Below are 22,455 nucleotides of genomic sequence, written 5' to 3' on the forward strand. Positions count from 1 at the left end.
GGGAGCTAGACATGGGGCTCAATCCCAGGACCCTGGGATCATGACCTGAGCCCAAGGCAGATGCTTAACCGACTGAGTCACCCAGGTGTTCCTTGGCATATGTCTAATGGGAGTTTGCAAGTGAATGTCCAGAAGGCACTATTCAAAATAATTAATTTAAATCCTTATGAGTTGAATGCTAATTGTAAGCCCGGGATTGTGACATATATAAAGGAAACATATAAAGCAGTGTCCCTGAATTCAGGTAGTAAATACTGAGGTGGGAGATAAGACATAGGCACTGTGATAATTATGGAATAATTTAATACTAAAATATATGGTACTGGCTACAGGTTACATATCTCATCTCCCCAGTGCCCCAACCCCCTTGCCGAGTCTTCTCAGCCTGTGTATTTCAGCAGTGACAAGAAAAATTTATTGCCATCCACCGCCCCCAACTCTCCCAGAATCTCCAGCATTTTTCAGCATTCCTGCCTGCTTGTTATAGGTGTCGCATGACAAATGTCATGTGAGTTCATCAACTCGTCTGTCTATTGCCATCACCATGAGGCTTCCTTTGTGCACTTTATCTCCTCTTTTGGCTTTCTTGGTCATTGTTCCTGCTGTCCTGTACAGTAGGGAAGACAAACAGAATTACAGTAAGAGGTCAAATTGCAGTGTGTTGAATGCTAGAAAGGAGAGGAACATGGTGACAGGACAGATTATAACACAAGATTGGACCCAGTCATGAGGTCTTGGAGGCTTCTCTGAGGAACCAAGCTGAACAGCATTCTGAAGAATGAGGCAGCTAGAGTTCCAGGCAGAGGAGCATCAGGGGCAAAAGCCATCTGGAGAGTTCCTTCAGGTCCTTATCACAGGTTCAGTCATGGGTCCATGAACTCAGGAAAGAGGGCCTATATCTGAGCCAGACCCTGTCATCATCTGTTTTTCTATCTACTCCTTTGTGTAAGCTTCTCCTCCCCAAAATGGCCCACAGTATAGCCACAAACCTGGGCATGCCCAAATCCCAGATGTAAACAGATCTTTTGCTTCAGTACAAACTGCACATCACTAGAAGGTCTGTAGGAGGAGGTGGATGTCAGCATGGGCTGAAGTTCTCCCTGAAATCCAGTGGAAGAAGCAGGGCTTGAGCTGCATTTTGGAAGAATAGATGAGGGAAGGCAGGCCAGGCACCTAGATGGAAGGGGTAAAATGGGTAAAGGGATAGAGGAAGGAATGATCCTGTCAAATGAGAAGAGGTAAACAGACTGGATTTCCTGGAATAGAGAGTTTATTACAGAGTCAAAGACCATCAAGTAGATCAGAATCTGGAAGTCAGGAAGGGAATTTGGGGCTTTGTTACTGAGTATTGTAGGCAGACACTAGAGATTATAAACAAAGAAGGGATATAACTAAACTAGAATAAGGGAGAAAGAAGAGAAAGAAGAGAAAAAGGTGTTTGCAAAGGGTCTAGCTCAGGTGATTATTATAATTATTTTGACATTTGTGAGTTTGAGGTAACAATAGCTCATCCAAATGTCAACATCTACCATGTAGCTGGAAATACGATGTAGGCACTGATGAAACGTCCAAGGTTGATGCTTTGGTCATATACATTGACATGTGTTATTTTGCCATGAGAGTGAATAAGTTATGAGATAATATTCCTGCTTTTTAAAAGCTCTGTCAACAATTGAAAGGACATATGTTTATGTTAATAGGTAAAAATGCACTTCAAAGATTCTCTGTGATTTTTTTTTCATTCATTCTGACTTGACTATTATAAGAATGATTAGTAGAGAAATACCTTTGTTGTCCCTACTCTTTGTTCTGCTACCTGTAGCTTGCAAGCTGGTAGGTGCAGAGTAGGTATTTTTTGCATATTGATTTAGTATTGTGCACAGCTGAGTACAGAGTTTAAAAGCATTTTTGTCTTTAATAAACATTTTTTATGCTTGGTAGAAAATTTTCCATATAGACATTCAAGAATAGATCATAGAAATTCACATATATATGCATATACATATAAAGAGACTTATTTTATTTTATTGTTCCCAAAGGTTAAAACATACAAACAAGGAATAAAATTAAAATTATTTTCTTTTGGGATGATTTATGTCTTAATTTCCACCTGCCCTATAATTAGAAATTTTGAACTCTGTAAATTATTTCAAGATAAAATTATTGCCCAAGTAAACTTCAGAAATTACATCATTAACCTAGGGACCTTTCTAAGCCTAGAACAACATTATTGGTACAAGTGCTCGTGCACACACAGACACATAAATAAAGAGGGAAGTTTAAAATAATTTGAAAATGATTTATTGTCGGCTACCTCTGTAGTTGGAGATTCAAGTATTATTACTTTACTTTAGTGCAACAAGGGAGGACAGTAAGTTGCTGTGGGCTAAAGGTAAATTATGATCTGTTGCAAAGGAGGAAGGAAATGTACTGAGGAAAGAAGAAGGAGTTGGGAGTAAGCCATGTATTTTCTGAAGTGTTGCTTCAGATGATGGCTTGAAAAAAAGTCTTTGCCTTGACTCTTGTTGGGAAAGGCCAGAATAAACTCTTTGAGACAGACTACCTTCTTGAATCTGGATAGTTAAGGAGTGGCCTTCTGGCATGGGGAGGATCAGGTGGATGAGCAGGAGCCTGACACAAACCAAGACTCTAGAGTCTCAAGTTCCCCCACCTTCAACTTGGCTTAGCAAAGCCATCTTGGACATAGCACCCACTTTGGAATCTGAAGGGATCATCAAGACTTAGGACAACCAATCCAAGGTAATTTTGAGTCTCTACACTACTAACCCATTTGTAAACTGAGCTGAAGTCTTCAGGTTAGAGATTTGTTACAAACTTATATCGGAGAGTCTAATAGTCATTTGTTTTTATTCGGAATAAGAAAGAAGTGGTAACATTTCATTCTCAAAACAGTATGATGCCGGGAAGGAAAATACTAAAATGTGTTTTAGATCTATTATGTGCAAGGTCCCAGCTAGACGTTTCATTGTTCTCTCATTTAATCCTCTTACCACTCTATGGGGAAAGACCTCACTACTTCTGCTTTGTATCTGAAGAAACCAGAGCCATCCTTGAGTACATTACCCTTGGTTAGAACACAGCAAAACTGATTTAATTGTCAGTTGAGTCTGCCTCCAATTCCTGTATTTTTCACCTCATGCCATGTTCAATCCTGCATTATTTTTATTGCAACATGTAACAGATGAGAAAACTAATATAAAAAAAAAAAGTAAACACACTGATGCTCATCAAGCCTGAAGCTTGCTTTCCCAGACTCTTACTTCATAGGATTTTTGGCTGAATAACATCAAACTCATATTAACTATTAATATATCTAAAGGCAAATTTTCCTCATTCGGCTTTAGGTTTGCTCCCAGAAGTAACTGTCACCCATCTTCGAGCAGCTGCCTCTGCCCGGGACACAGTGTTGGCTCTGGAGGATGCCGTGGACTGGTGCCCTGGAGATGAAGTTGTCATCATTGGTGGAATCGGTGTCGAAGGTGCCAAACCCACAGAAGAGATTGTCATTGTGGAAGCAGTGCACAAAACAGACCTCCACCTGAGGTCACCCTTGAGGTACTGAATGTCAACTTAGCTCCGATTTGATGGAAGCAGAGGAGGTCTTAACTGTGTTGGTGTCTGGACACTTGTTTGTCTTTCCATGACGTCTTTTGGCATTAAACAATGTTAGATGTGTTGATAAGAAAATTACAATGCATGAAACATTTGAAAGATTTAGACATCTTGAATACATTTTTCCTGTAAGACTCTAGAACTTCCATCTTATGGTGCAATGCACCTAATTCTCACATGCTTGTGCCCATAGTTCAACTCTTCTGTACCTCAGTTTATAAAGAAATAAACTCCCAAGGGAGAATTAGGCTAATCTGGAGCTTACTATTTTAATAAGGTTTGGAGTAATATCTTCAAATGTGTCTTTTCCATTTTTTTTCCTTCAGATATTCTCACAACTTCATAGAGAATTGGGTGGCTGGAGAACGCCATATTTTAAAGGTCACGGTAGTGCTGCTCAGTAGGAGGGTCACCATACAAGGGAATCTCACTGCTGAAAGGATGAAGCACCTCGCTTCATGCCAGGAGGCCAGTGCTTCAGAAGGTAGGGAAGTATTTTGCTGGAAAGTCAATGAGTGGAAAAGAATGTTCTTCCTGTCAAACAATATGTAGTAATGGTGACTTCTTTCAAAATGGAATAAACCATTAACCTTTCCATGTCCATAATATTCTTTAGTTTTCAGGATGCCCTTGATAAATTATCATTTCGTCTCCTGCCTTCTACGACCTTGTAAATGAGGTAAACAGGTGTTCACTTGTGAATTTATTTCTCTGGGGGAAAAAAAAATCCTGTTAAATAATAAAATCTGGAGAATCAGATTAAATATCCAAGGAAATTTATAAGGAAGTCTTAACTGTGATTCCAGGTCCCTTCTACAAGTCTCAGGAAAACAGCTTAATGCCAGAATCACAGACCCAGGCAGCACATCCCTTACTGATTAGACTGATGGGGCTCTTGTGTCCCCCCCAATCCCCCTGCCTCACCCCCTTTTAGAGTTTGTTTTCTGAGTGAACTACCACCTACTTTAAGCAAGTGGTTGAAAAAGTCAATTTATCTTCTAGAAGAATAACAGGCACTGAATCACACTGATGTGCCTATTAAACATCTATTTCAGGGATGGTTAGTTTAGTAGGTTATGTTTTGGTTTCCCAGGCTGTAGATTATGAGGCTTTCACATGTTGTGAAGATATCATTTGTCAACTTTGGTTTAGGATGGTGTGGGTGTCAAGGATGACTCCCAGGCATGAGCTCTGGATGGATGATGAGTCTATTTAGTGAGATGGGAAGAGGAACAGCTTTTGGAGTGGGAGGCTACAGATCACGACTTTAATTTTGTATATGCTGAGAGAGACGCCAGGCCAGGAACTGAGTAGAGGTGCTTGGGAGTGTTTGGAGCCTTGAAGAAATGTCGTGGCTGGAGTTAAAGATTTGAGTCATGTCTACATAGAGATACATGTGGTTGCCATGTTGGGATGTGGTTGGGTGAGAGGGACCTGGATTCTACCTTCCACCACCCTGTCACCTAGCTCACAAATATATCATTCTGAAAGAGGTTTGGATACTATGTGTTAGAATCCAAAGATTGTCCGATTTAACAACTTTGCTGAAATGGGAGCTACTTTTTCTATTCAGATTTTCTCGGTAGTCCTCATCTAGGCATTCTCAGATCATATTGTCTAAAATACTGCATTTAATTGTGTTGCTAGAGAGACTATGCCTCTAGGACTGGACCATTATAAATCTGTTGGCACCGAAAAGAACAATCTCTGATTTCAACACAACTCTTAAAAGTTATTATAAATTTCTCAAGATAAAACAAATCCATAGACATTCCTTAAAAAAAGAAATAATGTATCACTCTCCCTTTCTTTGTGTGGGGCGGAAGAGTGGAAATGAGGTAGTCAAATAAATAATATGAAGCCTGGCCACTCAAAATATTATGGATTACTGGCAGAAAGAATCAAAATTGTGATAAAGCGTACAAATATGAAACACCTCTTCATTTACCTCTTATATATTTATTCCTGGGTGTTAGCAAATTTACTGTGAATTATTCACTGTGGAATGATACGCCATTTTGTATTTGTGGCAGTCTGGTTTATTAACATGGAAAATAAAGAACCAATTTAGTTGATGATTTCTTATCCATTCTGAGGTGAGTTCGCACCGCCAGCTGCCATGTGTCCACAGAAAGTGTCCTGGATCCTGAGGTCACAGCACTTTGGTGCACTGGTTGCTGAATGTATTAGGACCGTGCTGTTTGTTGTCCTCACTAGGAACTGGAAGGAGGTGTTGGAGGTGGGGATGGTGGAGTTCAGCTATTTGTCTGGAGCCCTTTGCCATATCTGCAGTGGCATTGTTGCTCAGTCCCCAAACTACAAAGCAGCAAAAAAAAAAAAAAAAAAAAAAAAAAGTGGGGGGGAACCCCATTGGACAGCTTAAGACTAAAAAGAGCTGTGATTACATTCAGCGCTCACATTTCTTCCCTACAATTATCAACCACGAGAAGGTCATTTTATTGCACACTCCCTCCAGGGGATCTTTTGGATTGAAATAAGCATCTATTTCGGTTGGTTTTGTGGCTTGTAGTCAGCCTCCTTGTGACAGTAATTAAGGTGATTGATTTGGGGGCTTCTGGAAATAATAGAGTGAAGGCAACATCATGTCCTAGTTATTGGATGTTTTAATTAATAATCCAAAGAGGAGAATCAAAGTAAAAGGGAAATAAGATTATTAAATGAAACAAACAATAATGGTTTGTCCCTTGTGCCGACAGTGCCTTTTATACCAGATGATTTGTCTAGAAGTACATTGCTCGTGCTTCAGGTCCCCCCGACTTCACTCTGTGTTTCAGGGAATCTGCAGGACTGTTTCTATTCCAAGAGTGAGAAGATATTGGGATCCAGGGATCTGGGGGCCAGAGTCATTGTTCAGTCTTTCGCGGAGGAACCCAGCCGGGTCCAGTTGAAGGGAGTGCAGTTTCGGGCATTGGGGCAAGCCTTCCGTAAGCATCTGAGCTCACTGACTCTGGTGGGAGCTATGAGAGGTAAGCAGGTCCAGGCCTATGACTTCCCATTTTTCTCTCTTCTGCCATGTTCAAGGCTACATGCAGGGACCATGAGAGGTGACAGATGGGGACACAGGGGGTTCAAAGGTGGATAATTTATAACCTAGATCTGTGGTTCTCCAATTTTAGTATGCCTAACAAAAATTTATTTGGGGGGCTCACTAAAATTTAGGATTATAGACTCTGCCCTGATAAATTCTGGTCTAAGGTAGACCTAGCAATCTGAATTTTTAAAAGGAAGCCTTGTGATTCTGGAACAAGTAGTTCTAAGGAGTATACTGTGGGAAACATCAGTATAGGTACAATAGACACAGAGTGAACCACACAAATCTGTGTTTTGAATCCTGCTTTTGTCATTTACTAGCTTTGTGATTGCAGGCAAACAGATATTGAATAGTATAAATAATCAGTGTTCTGAGAGCCCAGGCACAGCAGAAAGCATCTCCATAGGAAGTGGTCCTAACTCAGGGGAGTCTTCTGCCTGGGAAAGTGGGGGAGAATGGGCTGAGAACCAGGTGCTTTTCCTGGGCACATTGAGCAGGCAGACTGCAGATCTTGGCCAGAGCTAAAGGCATGTGAAGGGAGCAGGAAACACCAAATGCAGGTGAGAAAAACTAGGTGAAAAACAAGTTCAGAACCAGAAAAGAAGAATATGACCAGATGTAGGCAAAGGTTCTGAAACCAAAGTTGGAGAGACACAAGAGCATCCCAGGGTAAAACCCCAATACTGGATGCGGATGAGCAGAGAACAAGAGATGCTCAGTAATGAGGACAGCATCCCCCTTTCTGAATCACCCTCCCCACCCCCAGCTCCTCCAACACCCACATATTCAAGCTTTGCCTTCCTAGAAAGGGGCTGTGCTCTGGGGTGATGTTTGACAGAGTATCAGGACATACTTGGTGGTTCAGGCAGGTCTAGAGAGATGCTAGGATTTCAGCAGCCAATGACAAAGTAATCTTTGAGATTCTTGAAGGCAGAATCCTGGCACCTGCAGCATTTTTTGTTTTTTCGACGTCTCAAATCATCTGCACACCAAGGACAACTATTTATTCTAATTTTCTGATCTTCCCCACCTTATTTATTTTTGACATTCAGTTAGGGAGATGGTTCCTAACATGGCTCCTTCCCTGCACACTGGGATGATCAGTATCTTTGAGCCCTATTCTCTTGTTCTTCGGTCTCCTGGTGCTTACTGTGCTGCAGGAAGTTTGCTGTGGGACCAGCTCCGGTAGCAGTTGCGGTAACAGTCACATACGAGTCTTATCAATTAAATGTAATCAAAATCTTTCCTTGATCAAAAGTCAATCTGTCTCCACCAACCTGTTTCAAAATAGCTGTACTTTTATTTATTTATTAAATTTCATATTAGTTGAAAAATTTCAGAGCTTTAAAAGTTTGAAAATCACTGAATTTATACCAATTGTCTTTCCCAGGAGGGGTATGAAACTTCTGGCCTCCTTGCCAAAGAATCTCTTATTGTTTCATGTCCCGAAGGTCTTTGTACCCTGTCTGGTCAATTGCCCCTAGACACTAGAGTTAGAAGGTGTTGGAATCATTTCTGCTTTTAAAGGAAAATCCCTGAATTCCACCCATAATAATTCCAAAAATACATTAGTAATTATTTATCGTTCAGATGCTCAGGCCTATACTGAATGAATGATATGTAGAGTTCTGGAGTCAGGAAAACTCTGCAGCAGGCAGTGTTTCCTACAGAGGTGAGTGTGGATGGTTTGACTTACAGGTGAGTAAGGTGAGGATACCTGGTACTAAAGGAGCTGAGGTCAAGGACAATGCAGAGGCTCAATGTCAGTAGTGATACTATGGTTGAGAATATTTTGGATAACTCCAATTTAAAAGTCAAATTATTCCATAAACCAAAGATTTTTTCAGTACTTCAAGCATTTGATACATATAGAATATCTCTCACTATCTGGAAATAATATAAAACTCCTTTGTCAGGATTTATCATTTAATTATCCATTATGATTTTAATGTAAGTTTCTTATGCCAGAATGAAGATACCCAACTAAGCAGAATTTGCTTAGTTTTATTTGCCCAATTCCTGAAATATATAGTTGATAGTAAATATTTATTTATTGACTGATCCAGTTGACATAATTTGATGGGGAGGGCATAAAATATGCCCATGGAACCAGGGTAATGATTTTCCTAAATGTCAGTTTCTTTTAGCATAGTAGAGTACTCACCTTTCACTTTCATAAATCTACCACATTCAAATGTGAGAGTCATGATCCTCAGGTCAACCTCTGGTTTTGCTTACATTTTGGAATAAGAATCTCTGGCTATCTTGGGCCAAGATAATTGCCTGACAAATTAAATAAATTATGTCACAGCCTGAAGAAATAATGACTGTATCTCCACGTGGAAGATGTGATTTTCAAAGATCAGATCTGGTCCTTTAAGAGTACTCTTCATATTGTGCATCACTTCTCTTTAGCCACTGTCTGCCATATTGGGATAAGGATAGCAGAGAGGGTGGCCAACTGGAAATCCTGACAGCTGTTCATTCTTTGGTGGTTTGGCCGTGCTGTCTCTTCCTCAGATGGTTTTCTTTCTAGCACCTGACTCTTGGATTCCACCTTGCTTATCCTTGGTATCTTTGAGGTGCATTGGCCTGAGTTGCCCAGGTTCTTGATTCTACTTCTCTTTCCAACTCCTCATTTCCTGAGTTTCATTATTGTGTGTGGGGTGATGGGGGGAATGTTCTCAGTTATAGAACAACTTGCTTTGGAAATGATCAACAGAATCTGAGGAACCTTCAAGATTCACTTCAAATGTTTGCCATACTCTTTCCTCTTCAGATTCCTATGTACAGGGTTGCACAGTGTGGAGCTCCTTCAGTAGAGGCCTTAGCATGTCAAGGACCTTGGGCCTGAAGGTGGACAGTAATGTATTCTACAATATTTTAGGCCATGCACTGCTGGTGGGTAAGTGATGAACTTGTTTAATTTTGGCACACTTGAGTAGGACAAATAGTTTTTCAAGAGGAATTTTCCCACAATTTGAATTCCCAATCTATAAAAACCTTAGCCTCTGATCATTAGAAATAGGCCATAGCTTAAAATTCTGAATTTAAATTTACCTATCACTAATTAGCTTCCTCAACTATATCACAAAGAAACATATCTTTTAAAGGTGACTTTTCAATTGAGGTTAATAAACATGACATGGGAGTTTTTCAAATTTACTGTCAGCAATTTTCACAATAATTTGAAGTCACATAAATAAATCTTTGCATAGTCTTATGGAATATTAAGCCTTGATGTTGGACAAGAAGTTAAAAATCCTGAATTCTGTTCTTAGCTTCTCCTATGGCTTGCTAGAGAAGTTCATGTTTCAGAATCTTCTACTTGTTCACTTGTATCCGCTTTTTTCTCTGAAAGTTCATTCCTCTTGCAGAACCCAGAATTATCCCTAAAAATTGCAAATTGCTTCCTATCACTCCCATCCTTAAAACTCTAAGAATTTCTTATTGCTCTTAGACTACAATCCTAAATCCTTAACCTGGCTTAGAAGTCTTCCTCAGTGATTTTTTTCTCTGTTAACATTTGTGAACTTGTCTTGCTCTTTTTCTATTCCTCTGTACTCTAGCTATGCTAAGCTATTTTAATTCTTTCGAAAAGCTACCTTTTTTGCCCCCTAAAGGCCTTGGCACAAACTCTTTCCCTCTACTAATACTGCTCGCTGTCCTCCTGAAAAGTTGTCTCCTCCACACTCCCAAGTGAGGTCCCTCTATTTAAGCTCTTTGAGCACCAGTCATTATTTATTGATTTAAAATGACATATCATGTCTCTGATCATCTGATTAATGACTGTTTGTACCACCAGATTTCATGTGAACATTGTTTCCATAGTGTTTAGCACACTAACTAGTCCTTTGTATGTATATTTGTTGAAAGAAGTGAATGAATTAGTGAACAAAAGATCTTCGAATATATTGCAATACAAAATTAAATCAGAGGTTTTCACTGAAAGTCAGACTATATTTGTTAAACGGTGTTGCATATTTAAATTAATTCTGTGATACCGTCAGTGGGAACATGTATATGTTTCATTTAAGAATGGTTGGTTGGGAAAAAAGTTATAAGGTTCCTAATCCTGAGAGGGAAACAGTTTCGTGAGAAAATACGGATCATATAAACTTGGGTTAAAACAAACTCCAGCTCTGAAAGACAAAGAACTAAGGACAGTCATGACAATCAGGGGCAGGAAAATCTTTCGATTGGACGAGGATTGTAAATTTAACTGCTACAGAGCAGTTAAACTCACAGGTGGAGGATTGACTTTGCTTATTCCTACTTTTGTCGGTGTGAGGGAAAAGTTTGCTGACCAGAGCAGAAATTCAGGAAGGTACCCTAACAATATTAATTTAGCAGAAAACAATTACATGGGATATACATTAACTAGGCAAAGAAGAAAACCTGTAGGAGGAATTTAGCCTTTAGTACTTATTATGAATGGGAGGCTCTTGACATCCATTATACTGCAGGTGATGAAATTAGAATATTTGTTTGTTAGTGCATTCTAGATAAAGTACTTAATTTCACGCAAAATAGGTTTGTAAACCCAGTTCATGAAATGACATGGGTAGCTCATATACCTAAATACCTAATAAGCAGAAGAGTCCGTGGGGCTGTTCTTTACTGATGCTACGTATAAGGCTAATCGGTCTCTGTAGCATGGCCCATTTTATCCTTATTTATGTTCTTATTTATTATTCTTTATTTATTTTCTCCTGTTCTATTCCAGACCACAGCAGATAGTTGGTGGCCAATTTGAACAGCTAGGGAAGGGGTTGGAGCAGACACAGGCATATGCAGCATTTGACTGTGGAGACACTTAAATTCTTCCTAAGGAGTAAAAGAATACATCTGTTTCTTTGTTCTTTATTCTGCTTAAAATGAACTTCTGATTCACCATGACACTCTAGAATGAAAAAGCCCATATAATCTGTATCTCTTTGTCTGGTCTATGAATTAAAAATACACAAAGAAATTTAAAATAAACCATACCCAGAAGAAGAAATAGTGTGGCCGTATCTCTCATTTTCTTGGTTGGCATGAACTGAATGAAGTAACACGAATTTTTGTTCCCAGGTACAGACATGGACATAAAATACATGTCTTGGGAAGTGACTCCCGAAAAAACAATTGGTAAGTATATAACTTGGTTTTAAATCTAGCTACACTCCACTTAAGTTGTCGTGTATTTTATGGACACATCCGATGGCAAAATGCTAACTATCTTAAATTTGTGGAACCTACTAAATATTTCTTAAATATATATATTTATATAAGCATCATGTAAGCTGTCATGTATAATAGTAGAAGCAAGACTGTTGAGTTATGTAAATATTAATTATGTTTGTGGCTCCCCTGGGTTTGATTTATCTTTTCTTAAATTAGACCGGTCAGAACAGGGAAATATCATAAGAAACAATGTGATCATCAGTGTTTCTGGCACCGAGGGACTGTCCAGTCCTGAAACGTTGACACCATCTGGTATCTATATCTGTAATCCAACCAACGTTGTAGAGGTAAGACCTGTAGCTCCACTAGGAAGGTCAAAGCTTGAGAGGCCATAAAATTCATTCCAGAAGTTATTTGGAGGAGCGGAAGCATAAGATGGCATAAAAATGTTTACTTGTGGCATACTGGTATTGAAAAACAACTTTATGATTTTATGTTAAACAAGTGCTTTCGTATAAATGTAATTATTCTCTCAGAATTCCTGTGAACTCTCTTTGAAGCAATATCTATCTACCTGTGGCAAAACAAAGGAGATGTTGATTATTTGCTGGTCCTTTAGATTAACACAAACTATAATATCTTCCTGAGCTGTCTGCTATGGCTTCTGATTTTTATCCCAATTTCAATAATAATTACTTATTAAGTCATTATTTTCCTCTGTAAATGTGGTCATATTGTTGCCCTTTAAGAGTATTCAGAACTAGGGGTCAGGGCGCCTGGGTGGCTTATTGGTTAAGCATCTGCCTTTAGCTCAGGTCATAATCCCGGGTCCTGGGATTGAGACCTGCAATGGGCTCTCTGCTCAGTGGGGAGTCTGTTTCTCCCTCCCCCCTTCCTCCTGTTCATGCTTGTGTGTGCTCTCTTTGTCTCTAAAATAAATAAATAAAGTCTTTAAAAATAAAAAGAACTAGGGTTCAGCAAAGTCTTAAGGTATATGAGATCATGTCAGATTCCAGAACAAATAAAGCACACTCTGATGGCCTTTTTTGTCCAATTATTTAGTACGACTTAATGTTACTTTTCCTTGGTAAATTTACCTCTAAACACTTTAAGAAATTAAATTTTTAGAGTACCGTTTAACCGTAGATCGTGATTGAAGAGTTACATCAGAGTAGTGAAAGGCCAGTTAGTTTCCTCTTTTAATGAGTCTATCCCATGGATCATCTACCAAAGGGTTAAGGGTCTCAGTCTTCCGGGACACTAGTCTGATATCTCTTGTTTCATGGCAATTATGCCAGATTTCTGAGGAACCGAGAGAACGAATGTTTCTCTCTGATCATCTGTTTTTAATTACCTTCAGCTGAGTCATCCCTAATAAAAGTCATGGTTGTCTCCTCAACCTTCTTCCAGACTCTTAATTATGCTTATTCCAAGCACATTACTTACACACCATTTTAGGTGCCTAATAGGGGCAGCTAATATACCAGTGAGGAAAGGAAGCAGAACTGCTTTAGACTGAAAGAAACCAAACTCCACACCCAGGGCAACGAAAGCAGCATTTAACGTGTAGGTGATGATGGGGCTTGTTGCGTACTTATGCCCACAGCTTTGAGGCCTAAAGAACTGTGTTTCTTGCATGCCTCAGATGGCATGACTTGACTACACTGAAATGCCCAGAGGAAAGTAGGTCCTCAGCTTTGTCCAGTTCATCTTCCTGCCTGAGGCTGGAATAGATCTAAGTCCTGCATTGAATGCCAGGGGTAATGTACATCTGACTTTGCTTCACTGGGTAGCACACTGGAGTGTGGCCACAGGTCCTGGCCTCTTGTCTACTGGCATATTGAGTTGACTAGAGGTGCAGAAAACCACAGGGCCATCTAAAAAGCTGATTGGTTACCTGAGCTTTTGGAGACTGACCTGTGAATAGTACCAAATTAACAATGAAAAAACTGAATCTAAAGCAAGCTGTTTGTTTCCCATTAGATGTTTCCTATTTCTAGTTCATTTATTTTTTCCTCTTATATTCGTTTTACAAAAGTGAAAAAAAAATACAACGTATATGTTTTGAGAATAAGGCTTTAGTTTAAGCTGGTAGTGTAGATTCATTAAGCATACTCATTAGGTGTTCTTGACATTTTCTTTGATGACCTTCAAGGTCTGTGGTTGTCTTTTCATTAGCTTATTAGTCTTTTATTTTATTTTTTTATTTATTTTATTTTTTTTTTAAAGATTTTATTTATTCATTGGACAGAGAGAGAGAGAGATCACAAGTAGGCAGAGAGGCAGGCAGAGAGAGAGGAGGAAGCAGGCCCCCCGCTGAGCAGAGAGCCAGATGCAGGGCTCGATCCCAGCACCCCGGGACCACGACCTGAGCCGAAGGCAGAGGCTTAACCCACTGAGCCACCCAGGCGCCCCTAGCTTATTAGTCTTTTAGATCCTAGCACAGTATCTGAAACATAGTAGTTGCTCAGTAAAAATTAATTGAATATAATGAATGAGTGAATGAATGAAAGTATAATTCCATAATCAAAGAATGGAGGGAGGAAAGAGTAAAAAAAAAAGTAAAGAATAGATTCCAAGATCCCACAATCATTTTGATGACTGAAAAATAAAACATTTATATGAAGCAGCATTTAAATCCCATGGGACTTCTCTCTCAGTATTAAATATTGCACAACACACGCCAGTTTTTTAGCTGCATGTCACTGCTGTTCTACTGTGCTATCTCTTTTATATCCTGTTGTTCAGAATGTATCATTACTAAAGTCGTAGGTGATAACTGGTGTATGTAGTAAAACCTAAAAATTATGAACTTCTCTTGATCCTAGGTCATTTCAGTTACTGAGTAAACACTAAGTTAAAGTTTATTAAGTGTGTCCTATGTGGGTGATACACAGAATACTTTGAAAAATCTATTTTAGAAATATGCCTTAGTTCCAAAGGGATGATAAGGAAGCTATGATAACAAAGATGGGTGTGTGTGTGTAATTGATTTGTGGAACAGGAAGGGATTTAGAAAAGTTTGCCATCTCCCAGGGTATTTCTGGTATTCAGGAGAGAGACATTCCTGTACTCTATGCAACTGTTTCATGGGCCGTGGCTTCTATGTCCTGCTCTACCTGAAAGAGAGTCAGACTACCCTGAAAGAGAAGGTAGTCAAGTCTTGGGTGTGCTCAGTTTTTGTATCCTTTTCTTCTGCCTTGCTTTGATGTTTTCTTGCAGTCTGGCAAAATATTTTTTAAAGTCACTGTATTTGTGTAATTTATTGGGATTTTTCATTTTTGTTTCCTTAAGTTTTAAATTTTGAAATAATTTTAGGTTTAGAAGTTGCAAAAACATAACCAAGAGTCCCTGTGGGCCTTTCCCTTAGCATCCTCCAGTGATACCATCCCCATAACCGTCACCATGTAACAGCCGTCACTGTAGCAATATCAAAACCAGGACGTTGACATTGGGACAAAACTGTTAACTGAACTAAAGCCCTCATTTGGACTTAAAGAAGGTAACACAATCTTAGTGTCTGGGCTACCGCTTCTGAAAGCCTTGACTCTCCCACTCTTATCAGGAGTCTGACCTTGATATCTCTGGCTTGGCAGGCAGGAGAGAAGAAATGGTCGATCCTACAGGGATTTATGGTGACATGTTATTCCCAGTTGCCTTGATCCAGAGCCTAGGACCCAATGCTCTTTCACAGTGCACAGAATTCACCTTGGCTCCTCGTCAGCCACCTAGACAGTTCCCTCATCTTCAACCTGCACAGGAGGAGGGGATTTCAAGTGTGATATTCCTTTGTAGTTTTCTTAAGCACAAGTGGTCTGTATCCCGGCCCAGGCTGCAGCTGAGCCAAGCCCAGGACAGTTTCTGTGAGAAGTGAAACCTGAGCTTTGTGTCTTCTCACTAGGGATAGGATACTCAAGCATGCTCTTCCTGTTTGAGTGTCTGAGGAACTTGCGGTATGCCTCTGAATACTCCCTAGGTAGGCCTTTGCCATGCTTTTCAAAAACAGATTGGTGGTGGCTCTTCTGTGCCTCACCTGTGGCATTTACAGCATCCCTTTCCAGGCAGTCTTCCCTCGACTCTCCAGAGTCCGAGTCTATGACTCCGTTGATGGAGATCTCTTGCTGTCTAGAGGCTCCATGGCTCCATGTTTTCAGTAGACATACCCTCTGTCCACCTCAGGCTGGAAAGTCTTCACTCTCAAACAGCAATGGCCTGTTCACTTCCAAAGCTCTAGAGTATCCCATGTGTATGTAGGCACTGGAAATTTCCCATGACCAGACTCCTGTTTAGGATAGTCTGTGGAAAAACCCTGGAGACAAGCCCTTTGGAAACATCCATTTAATTTGAGGGGAATTTGTTCTGGTTTGTGAATCAATTTTGTAAGGAATTCTGTGTTTAAAGGCCAATTTCAGTTCTCTAGCTCTCCCCACTCAATAGCTAATGTATATTTAAGAGCTGCCTGAAGGGTTAACTCACTTTTTTTTTCTAGTGATTATAGATGCACACCTCAAGGAGCTGGCTTACTTGGGCAGTTAATTTCTCTCTGGAATTTCTCTTGCTTGAATGTCCATAATACATTGACTTCCGCAAAGAATTGATTTCCACACAAAATTCCCTGCTTGCCTTAAACCCTTCCCCACAAGCCGCCGGCTGCCTGCATAAATATGTGGTTTTTCCTCATGAATCATTTGTAGCATACCCAATTGGAATGGAGAGTAAAAAGGGCCAGGAAGTAATGTGATCTGACTGTTCAAGTGCTTCTTTTATAAGAAAAGTGAGCCTTACCAGCTAACAGAAGACCAAAGTTACAATATCCTGCCCAACTATAAATGCACTTGGAAAACATTTATATTTATATATGTTCACCCAGACGTTCCATAAATGATAATGACACCACGGCAAGTGATTCCACAAATCTATTCATTTGCTCAAAATATGTACTCCCTGAGCACCTGTCTGGCCAAGGTGATGAATACGGGGATAGTCCGTAGAATACATTCTTGAAATATGTGAATCTTTTCCCTCCCGGTAGAGTCTTGGTAATGAATGAGCATTTCATTGGTAATGATATTGAGGTGTATGTCCCAGTGAGATGTACGTTTCTCATTGTTTATTTACTTGCAGAAAAGGTGGGTATTTCAGAAACCCCTCCTTCCCTAACTCTCAGTGCTTTTCCCATGGCTCAAATATGCTAGAGACATAGCTATTCCACGAAGGTTAAGTGGAAGGTGGAAATTTACATGGACTTCCCTAAGAAAGGTTCCAGTTGTGTAATCATAACAATCAATAGCCATGTTACTTCCTTGTGTTTCTGTGAGGACTGAAGTATGTATTGGGCACTTGTATTTGCCAACCCAGGGACAGTGATCCTTCCTAAAACTCAGAATCATGAGCATATTTCCTGTTTCTTAGCATGTAGAAAGAATTGAGATAACTGATTTGGTGCTAGTAAGTGTTCTTTTGGGAAATGCCTGATGGCAGATTTAAATGTTTTAGAAGATATAAATACCTTCCCAGTAAAGACTGTCAAAGAATTCTTATAGTAATTAACCATGTTTTTATATTAGGTGGTCTTTCCATCAAAATCTGGAGATGGGCTACTAGAAGGCAGGAATTGTTTCAACAATGCATAGCACCAGTCTAGACCAGGGATTCTCAGTCATGGTAGTAGTATTTTAGGTGCTAATTCTTTGCTGTGAGAAGCTACCTTGTGTATAGCAGCATTCCTCCTCTCTACCCACTTAAGGTCAGTAGCATCCCTCCCTCTCAGTTGTGACAACTGGGAACATCTCTCAAGCTTTCCAAATGCTCCCCGGGAAACAAAATCATCTCTGATTGACAGCTCCAGCTCTAGACTATGCCACCTCAAGATGACTGGAGTCTTAGAGATGGCCCAGGTTCCCTGAAGTCCTTATAGAATATTGAATAGTAATTCAATTTCATATTACATGATGTCCCAAAGTCACTTGTGCCAAGTTCCGTGTAGTAGGTGAGATATATACTTAGAATTTTAAATAGCCTTAGGAAATTGGAGAAATGCTTGGAATCCAACATAATGAAGTACAGGAGTAAAGGGGCTGCTGGTCCACAAAGAAAGAAAATGTTCTGGAACGGAGTAAAAAATGAGGAATGGTGGGCTAATTACAAATACTCAGGATGAGAGATCTTTCTGGCATACAGTGAATAAAAAGCTAAAAGTTAAGGAAACAGCACCTTGATTTTGTCAGCCTGTGCTGGCTTCCCGATGAGGTCCTTGTTCCTGCCTGCTGGCCAGGCTTCCACTAGCCAGGAACTCTACTCCTCACTGATGCTTCCGCAGAAACGGGAGACCTCCAGGACCAGGGCATTGGAACATTGGTTCCTATTCTCACATGAGGCAGAAGTTGAATGTTGCTGGTTTTAAAACAACCTGTTTCAGTTTTTCATCAATATTGACTTTACTTGGTTCTGTGTGTGAGCGTGTGTGTGTGTGCATGTATGTAAGTTCTTAGTGGAACATGTGGGACACCCAGAGAGGACAAGACTTTCTCTCTCTTTTTAAAGATTTTATTTATTTGACAGAGAGAAAGAGATAGGAAGAGTGCACAAGCGGGGGAGTGGCAGCCAGAGGGAGAGGGAGAAACAGTTTCCACTGAGCAGGGAGCCTGATGCAGGGCACAATCCCAGGACTCCGGGATTATGACCTGAGCTGAAGACAGACACTTAACCAACTGAGCCACCTAGGGATCCCAGGACAAGTCTCTTTAAAGTTCCCTTCTGTGGGGAGAACTGCTATCTAATGGCAGCCGGTGGTCCTCTCAGGTTCAGAGAGCTACCTTTAATAGCACCTAAAATCTTCTCATTTAGGAATTAAAGTCAAGAAAGTATAAGTCTAGAATGACGGGCTGTGGGCTGAAATGATTTTACTCAACCTAAGGATAAACAGAGAAGAGCTATAAGTAAGAGTGTGTTTGGAGTCTCTACCATCAGTCCTCCCTCACTCAGAATGGAATAAAACTCCTTGAGCCATGTGAGAGAATATGAGAGAGCTCTGCCCTGACTAGCCAGAACTTTCTCCTTCCGTTCTAACCCTTTTTTTGTGTCCTGTTCTAATATCCATATTCCTCACTCTCTGTATCAGCATTCAATAGACATTGCGGCAATCTCAATCTTTTCTTCTGTTGTTCAAAAAACCCATCAGTAGCCAGTTCTCATTAACTTTATGACTACACCTTGATAACGCTCAATCCCTTCATGCTGGAGTCTCAGAACCCTAATCCTCCTTAAACATACTCTTCCAAAATGTCGTGTCTTTCCCTGCTGACTAGTGGGGATTGGCTCAATCCCTCATCCGTGTTTTACTCTGGGCCCTCTGAACTGCCATTTTTCCCTTTGGTGGGAATGGAAGGGGTTTTATACTGTCTGGAATTTGGGTGAACAGAACAACTCTTTAGTTAAATCTGACCTGAAAAATGCTCTCCAATTTTGAGGAAACCTATATTCAGGTAGCAACATCCAAATACTACGCCAGTCTTGTCCGTCAGGTTACTTGGTGTCCGAAGGGTTTACTTACTTTTTTCTGGTGACTACAAATGCACACTTCAAAGAGCCAGTTTACTTGGGCAGTTAATTGCTCTCTGGGATTTCTCTTGCTTGAATTTCCATAATACATTTACTTCTGCAAAGAATGTTGCTCCATGTATTTTATCCACTATTGGGAAGGCCATGACAAACTCCTGCCCTTGACCTGGTGACATGACCTTGCATCTCACCCTACTGTTTACATTTCTTCACTTGTCCCCTCTTGTTTAGCATCCTGGTTCTGGGTCTTGACTTCATTTCTCTGCTTTAGCCTACAGTCTCTGACACTTCCAGGTCTAGACAGGAATGGAGTTGACTCTGAGTTATTGGCTCTGTGACTTTGAGGAAGTTACTCAACATCTCCAAGATTCAGTTTCTTTGTGAAATTGTGATAATAATATATAACTCAGGATTGTTGTGAAAGTAAATGAGAATAAAATCTGGTACCTGGACAATAGCAGCTTCTCTAAAAATCTTTACTCTGAATATTATTATCATGCTTGGTTCTAAGTTAAGAATGAGATAAATATTTCTAAGGGAAAGAAAAATTTGACATAAATGTAACTTGCACTGAGTTGGACTACCTTTTTGCTGGGGTCCTGGGAACAGATAGCTCCTGGGACCCTGATTGTCTAGGTCTCTATACTCCTTCAGTTTTCTGTAGTGGCCTCCAAGTGCAATAGGCTCCCAAGGCAGCTCTTGGCAAAATCACCAGGAAGTGAATTCTTCCCAGTGTTTCTCTCTTCTTTGAACATCTCCTGGACCCTCTGATGACTAGAAAGTACAGTGTGAGTATCTCAGTCACCTCCAGAGCAGTAGTTCTCAAAATGAGGTCAAAAGATCACCTATATTGGACCCACCTGTGGCGCTCAAGAGTGCAGTGTACTGTCCTCCAACCCTTCACCATCAACTTCAGCACCTGCGAAGTCAGAATAACTAGTGGTGGGGACCTAGAAATCTGTATTTTATATACTCCAGGTTATGGTTTCCAGACAACATACAACATATGTGACTAAGTTTAAATTTCAGAAAGATAACTAATAAATTTTTAGTGTAATATCCTATACGATATTTGAGATATACTTATATTGGAAAAAAAAGTTGTTTTTTTTCAAATCTGAAATTTAAATCTGACTTGGCATCTGTGTTTTTTGTTTGCTAAATCTTAGAGCTCTATCCCACATGCACACTAAAGTTTAAGAAACTGTTCTAGCAAGACAATCACAACACAGTCCCACCAAGCCCTGTTTAGAGGCAACTATGGCACTGAAGTATTGTTTTAAAGAAAGACAATGTTTTGTTGGGTTGTACAGCATCACAGTCCCTTTTGCTTTTAATTCTCTCTTCTGTGACTTGATGCTAATGTTTGGGATGAGCTATCCCAGTCCCATAGCATGAGCTCCCAGGAGGTGAGTTGCTCATAATGGGAATAAGGCAGTTTTCTTATTGTCACACCAGCCAGGCCATGTCAACCCCCCAGGTGATCAGGGAAGAGCTACGCGGTAGCCTCTGGATTTCTGTTTATCCCTGGAGCACAAAGCTTGGGCCTGAGGCTGACTGAGCATCCTGTTTCTTGACTTCTATTCTCTAGGTAGACATGGGCATCTTGGCCTCAGACCAGCCTCTGAGGCTGAGAGAGAGATGCACATAATTGCCTAGGAAGTAGTCCAGCAGTTTGGTCTCTTGGCCCTTCAATCCTCCTCCTGGAACATGGAAGAGTCAACATACCATTTACCTTACTGCCTGGAGTTAGAGGTTGCAAATTCAAATACCCATGGGTGCTTGGCTGGTATCATAAATAAGTGACACAGGAAGGGTGGGGAACTATGCCAGATAACCATAATCCAAGAAGGCAGGCACTTCATAGCTCCAGCTGGTCCATGGCTACCCCCACAGGAATTTGGACTTTGTATTGTTAAAAAAGGGAGAGTCTAAATATTTATATCAAGTGTCCCAATTGTAAAATATTAGAAACAAAGTAACAATTTTTATAAACATTGGGTAGGCCAAGCAAAATACCTCTATATACAATAAAAGACTCTTTAGGGAATTAATTTTCTACTCTTTCTTAAAGTATATTACACAGTGATGAGTCTATGTCAGTATCTTATTGAGTTTATAACGAATCCGTTGTGTTTAGTGTGATCAGAATTAAAGCCCCAATCTCATGTGGTCTAATGGAGAATTTAGATTTTATATCAGCATATAAAAGACACCAAATTATTTAGGTAGGAAATCCTATAAAGAAATACTAAGGTGATTAAAATGATCTAATCAGGAGAAGAGGACATTGAGGAGATTCAAGTTGTATTTGATCTCAGACACTGTGTCTGAGTGCATTACTGAGTGTCTCAGAACAAAGGCATAACTAGTACAATCATTGGTCTTCAACCCATAGCCAAATCATTGATTTGTTTGAAGGACTGGAGAGGATACTTTGTATAGACTTGGCCTTAAGGTAAGCCTTTGGTTCCAGTACTATTGCAAACACCAAAGAGAAGGGCACAGACTGATGAGGAAGGAAGCCTCTCACTGTGGAATCTTACAAGACTACTTTAACATGAGATACCACTTACTAAGGTAGGCAAATTACAGCCCAGTTGAGTTGCACTGAGGATGGAAAATGAGAGTCTATCTGATTCCTGGGGTTGGGGGGAAGAATTGGGGTGTATGAAGAGTACATGAGCCATGAAAGTATCAATATACTTGGACAGGAAGTAAATTAAGAGAAGCAGAATGACCATATAGAAATGTATTTTCTTTCTGGCAACCTTATTGTATCTGGAATAACTATTATTTAACTATCCTTAATTTCTATAGGGAAACAGGGTGTATATTGCTGGTTTGGGATACTTTTTTCATCTGGTGACCAGCCAAACATCACAAGCTCCACTTCTCTCCTTTACCCAGAATATTGCACATTCTTGTACAAGGTAAACTTGGGCAAATTCATCTACATTTTGGGTGTGAGATTTAACTTTTTTTTTTTTTTTTGTACAACACTCTCAGAGAGGTGGTAATCTGGGGCATCCATGTACGATTTG

The 22,455-nt window shown here is 40.1% G+C and overlaps 1 protein-coding gene across 1 annotated transcript in view; it reads left to right on the forward strand.

Moving 5' to 3' along the window:
• Positions 1–22,455, forward strand: part of LOC111152224 (PKHD1, fibrocystin/polyductin) — a 459,207-nt gene that overhangs the window by 172,197 nt on the left and 264,555 nt on the right. Inside the window, exons 38-44 of the mRNA XM_022510630.1 lie at positions 3,366–3,576; positions 3,960–4,117; positions 6,429–6,620; positions 9,465–9,590; positions 11,759–11,815; positions 12,068–12,198; positions 22,232–22,344. Coding sequence (XP_022366338.1) covers positions 3,366–3,576; positions 3,960–4,117; positions 6,429–6,620; positions 9,465–9,590; positions 11,759–11,815; positions 12,068–12,198; positions 22,232–22,344 — 988 coding nt within the window. The remainder of the gene's footprint in view (positions 1–3,365; positions 3,577–3,959; positions 4,118–6,428; positions 6,621–9,464; positions 9,591–11,758; positions 11,816–12,067; positions 12,199–22,231; positions 22,345–22,455) is intronic.

This window comes from Enhydra lutris, unplaced genomic scaffold (genome assembly GCF_002288905.1).
Source record: "Enhydra lutris kenyoni isolate GAN:26980312 unplaced genomic scaffold, ASM228890v2 scaffoldscaffold28, whole genome shotgun sequence".
NCBI classification, from domain to species: domain Eukaryota; kingdom Metazoa; phylum Chordata; class Mammalia; order Carnivora; family Mustelidae; genus Enhydra; species Enhydra lutris.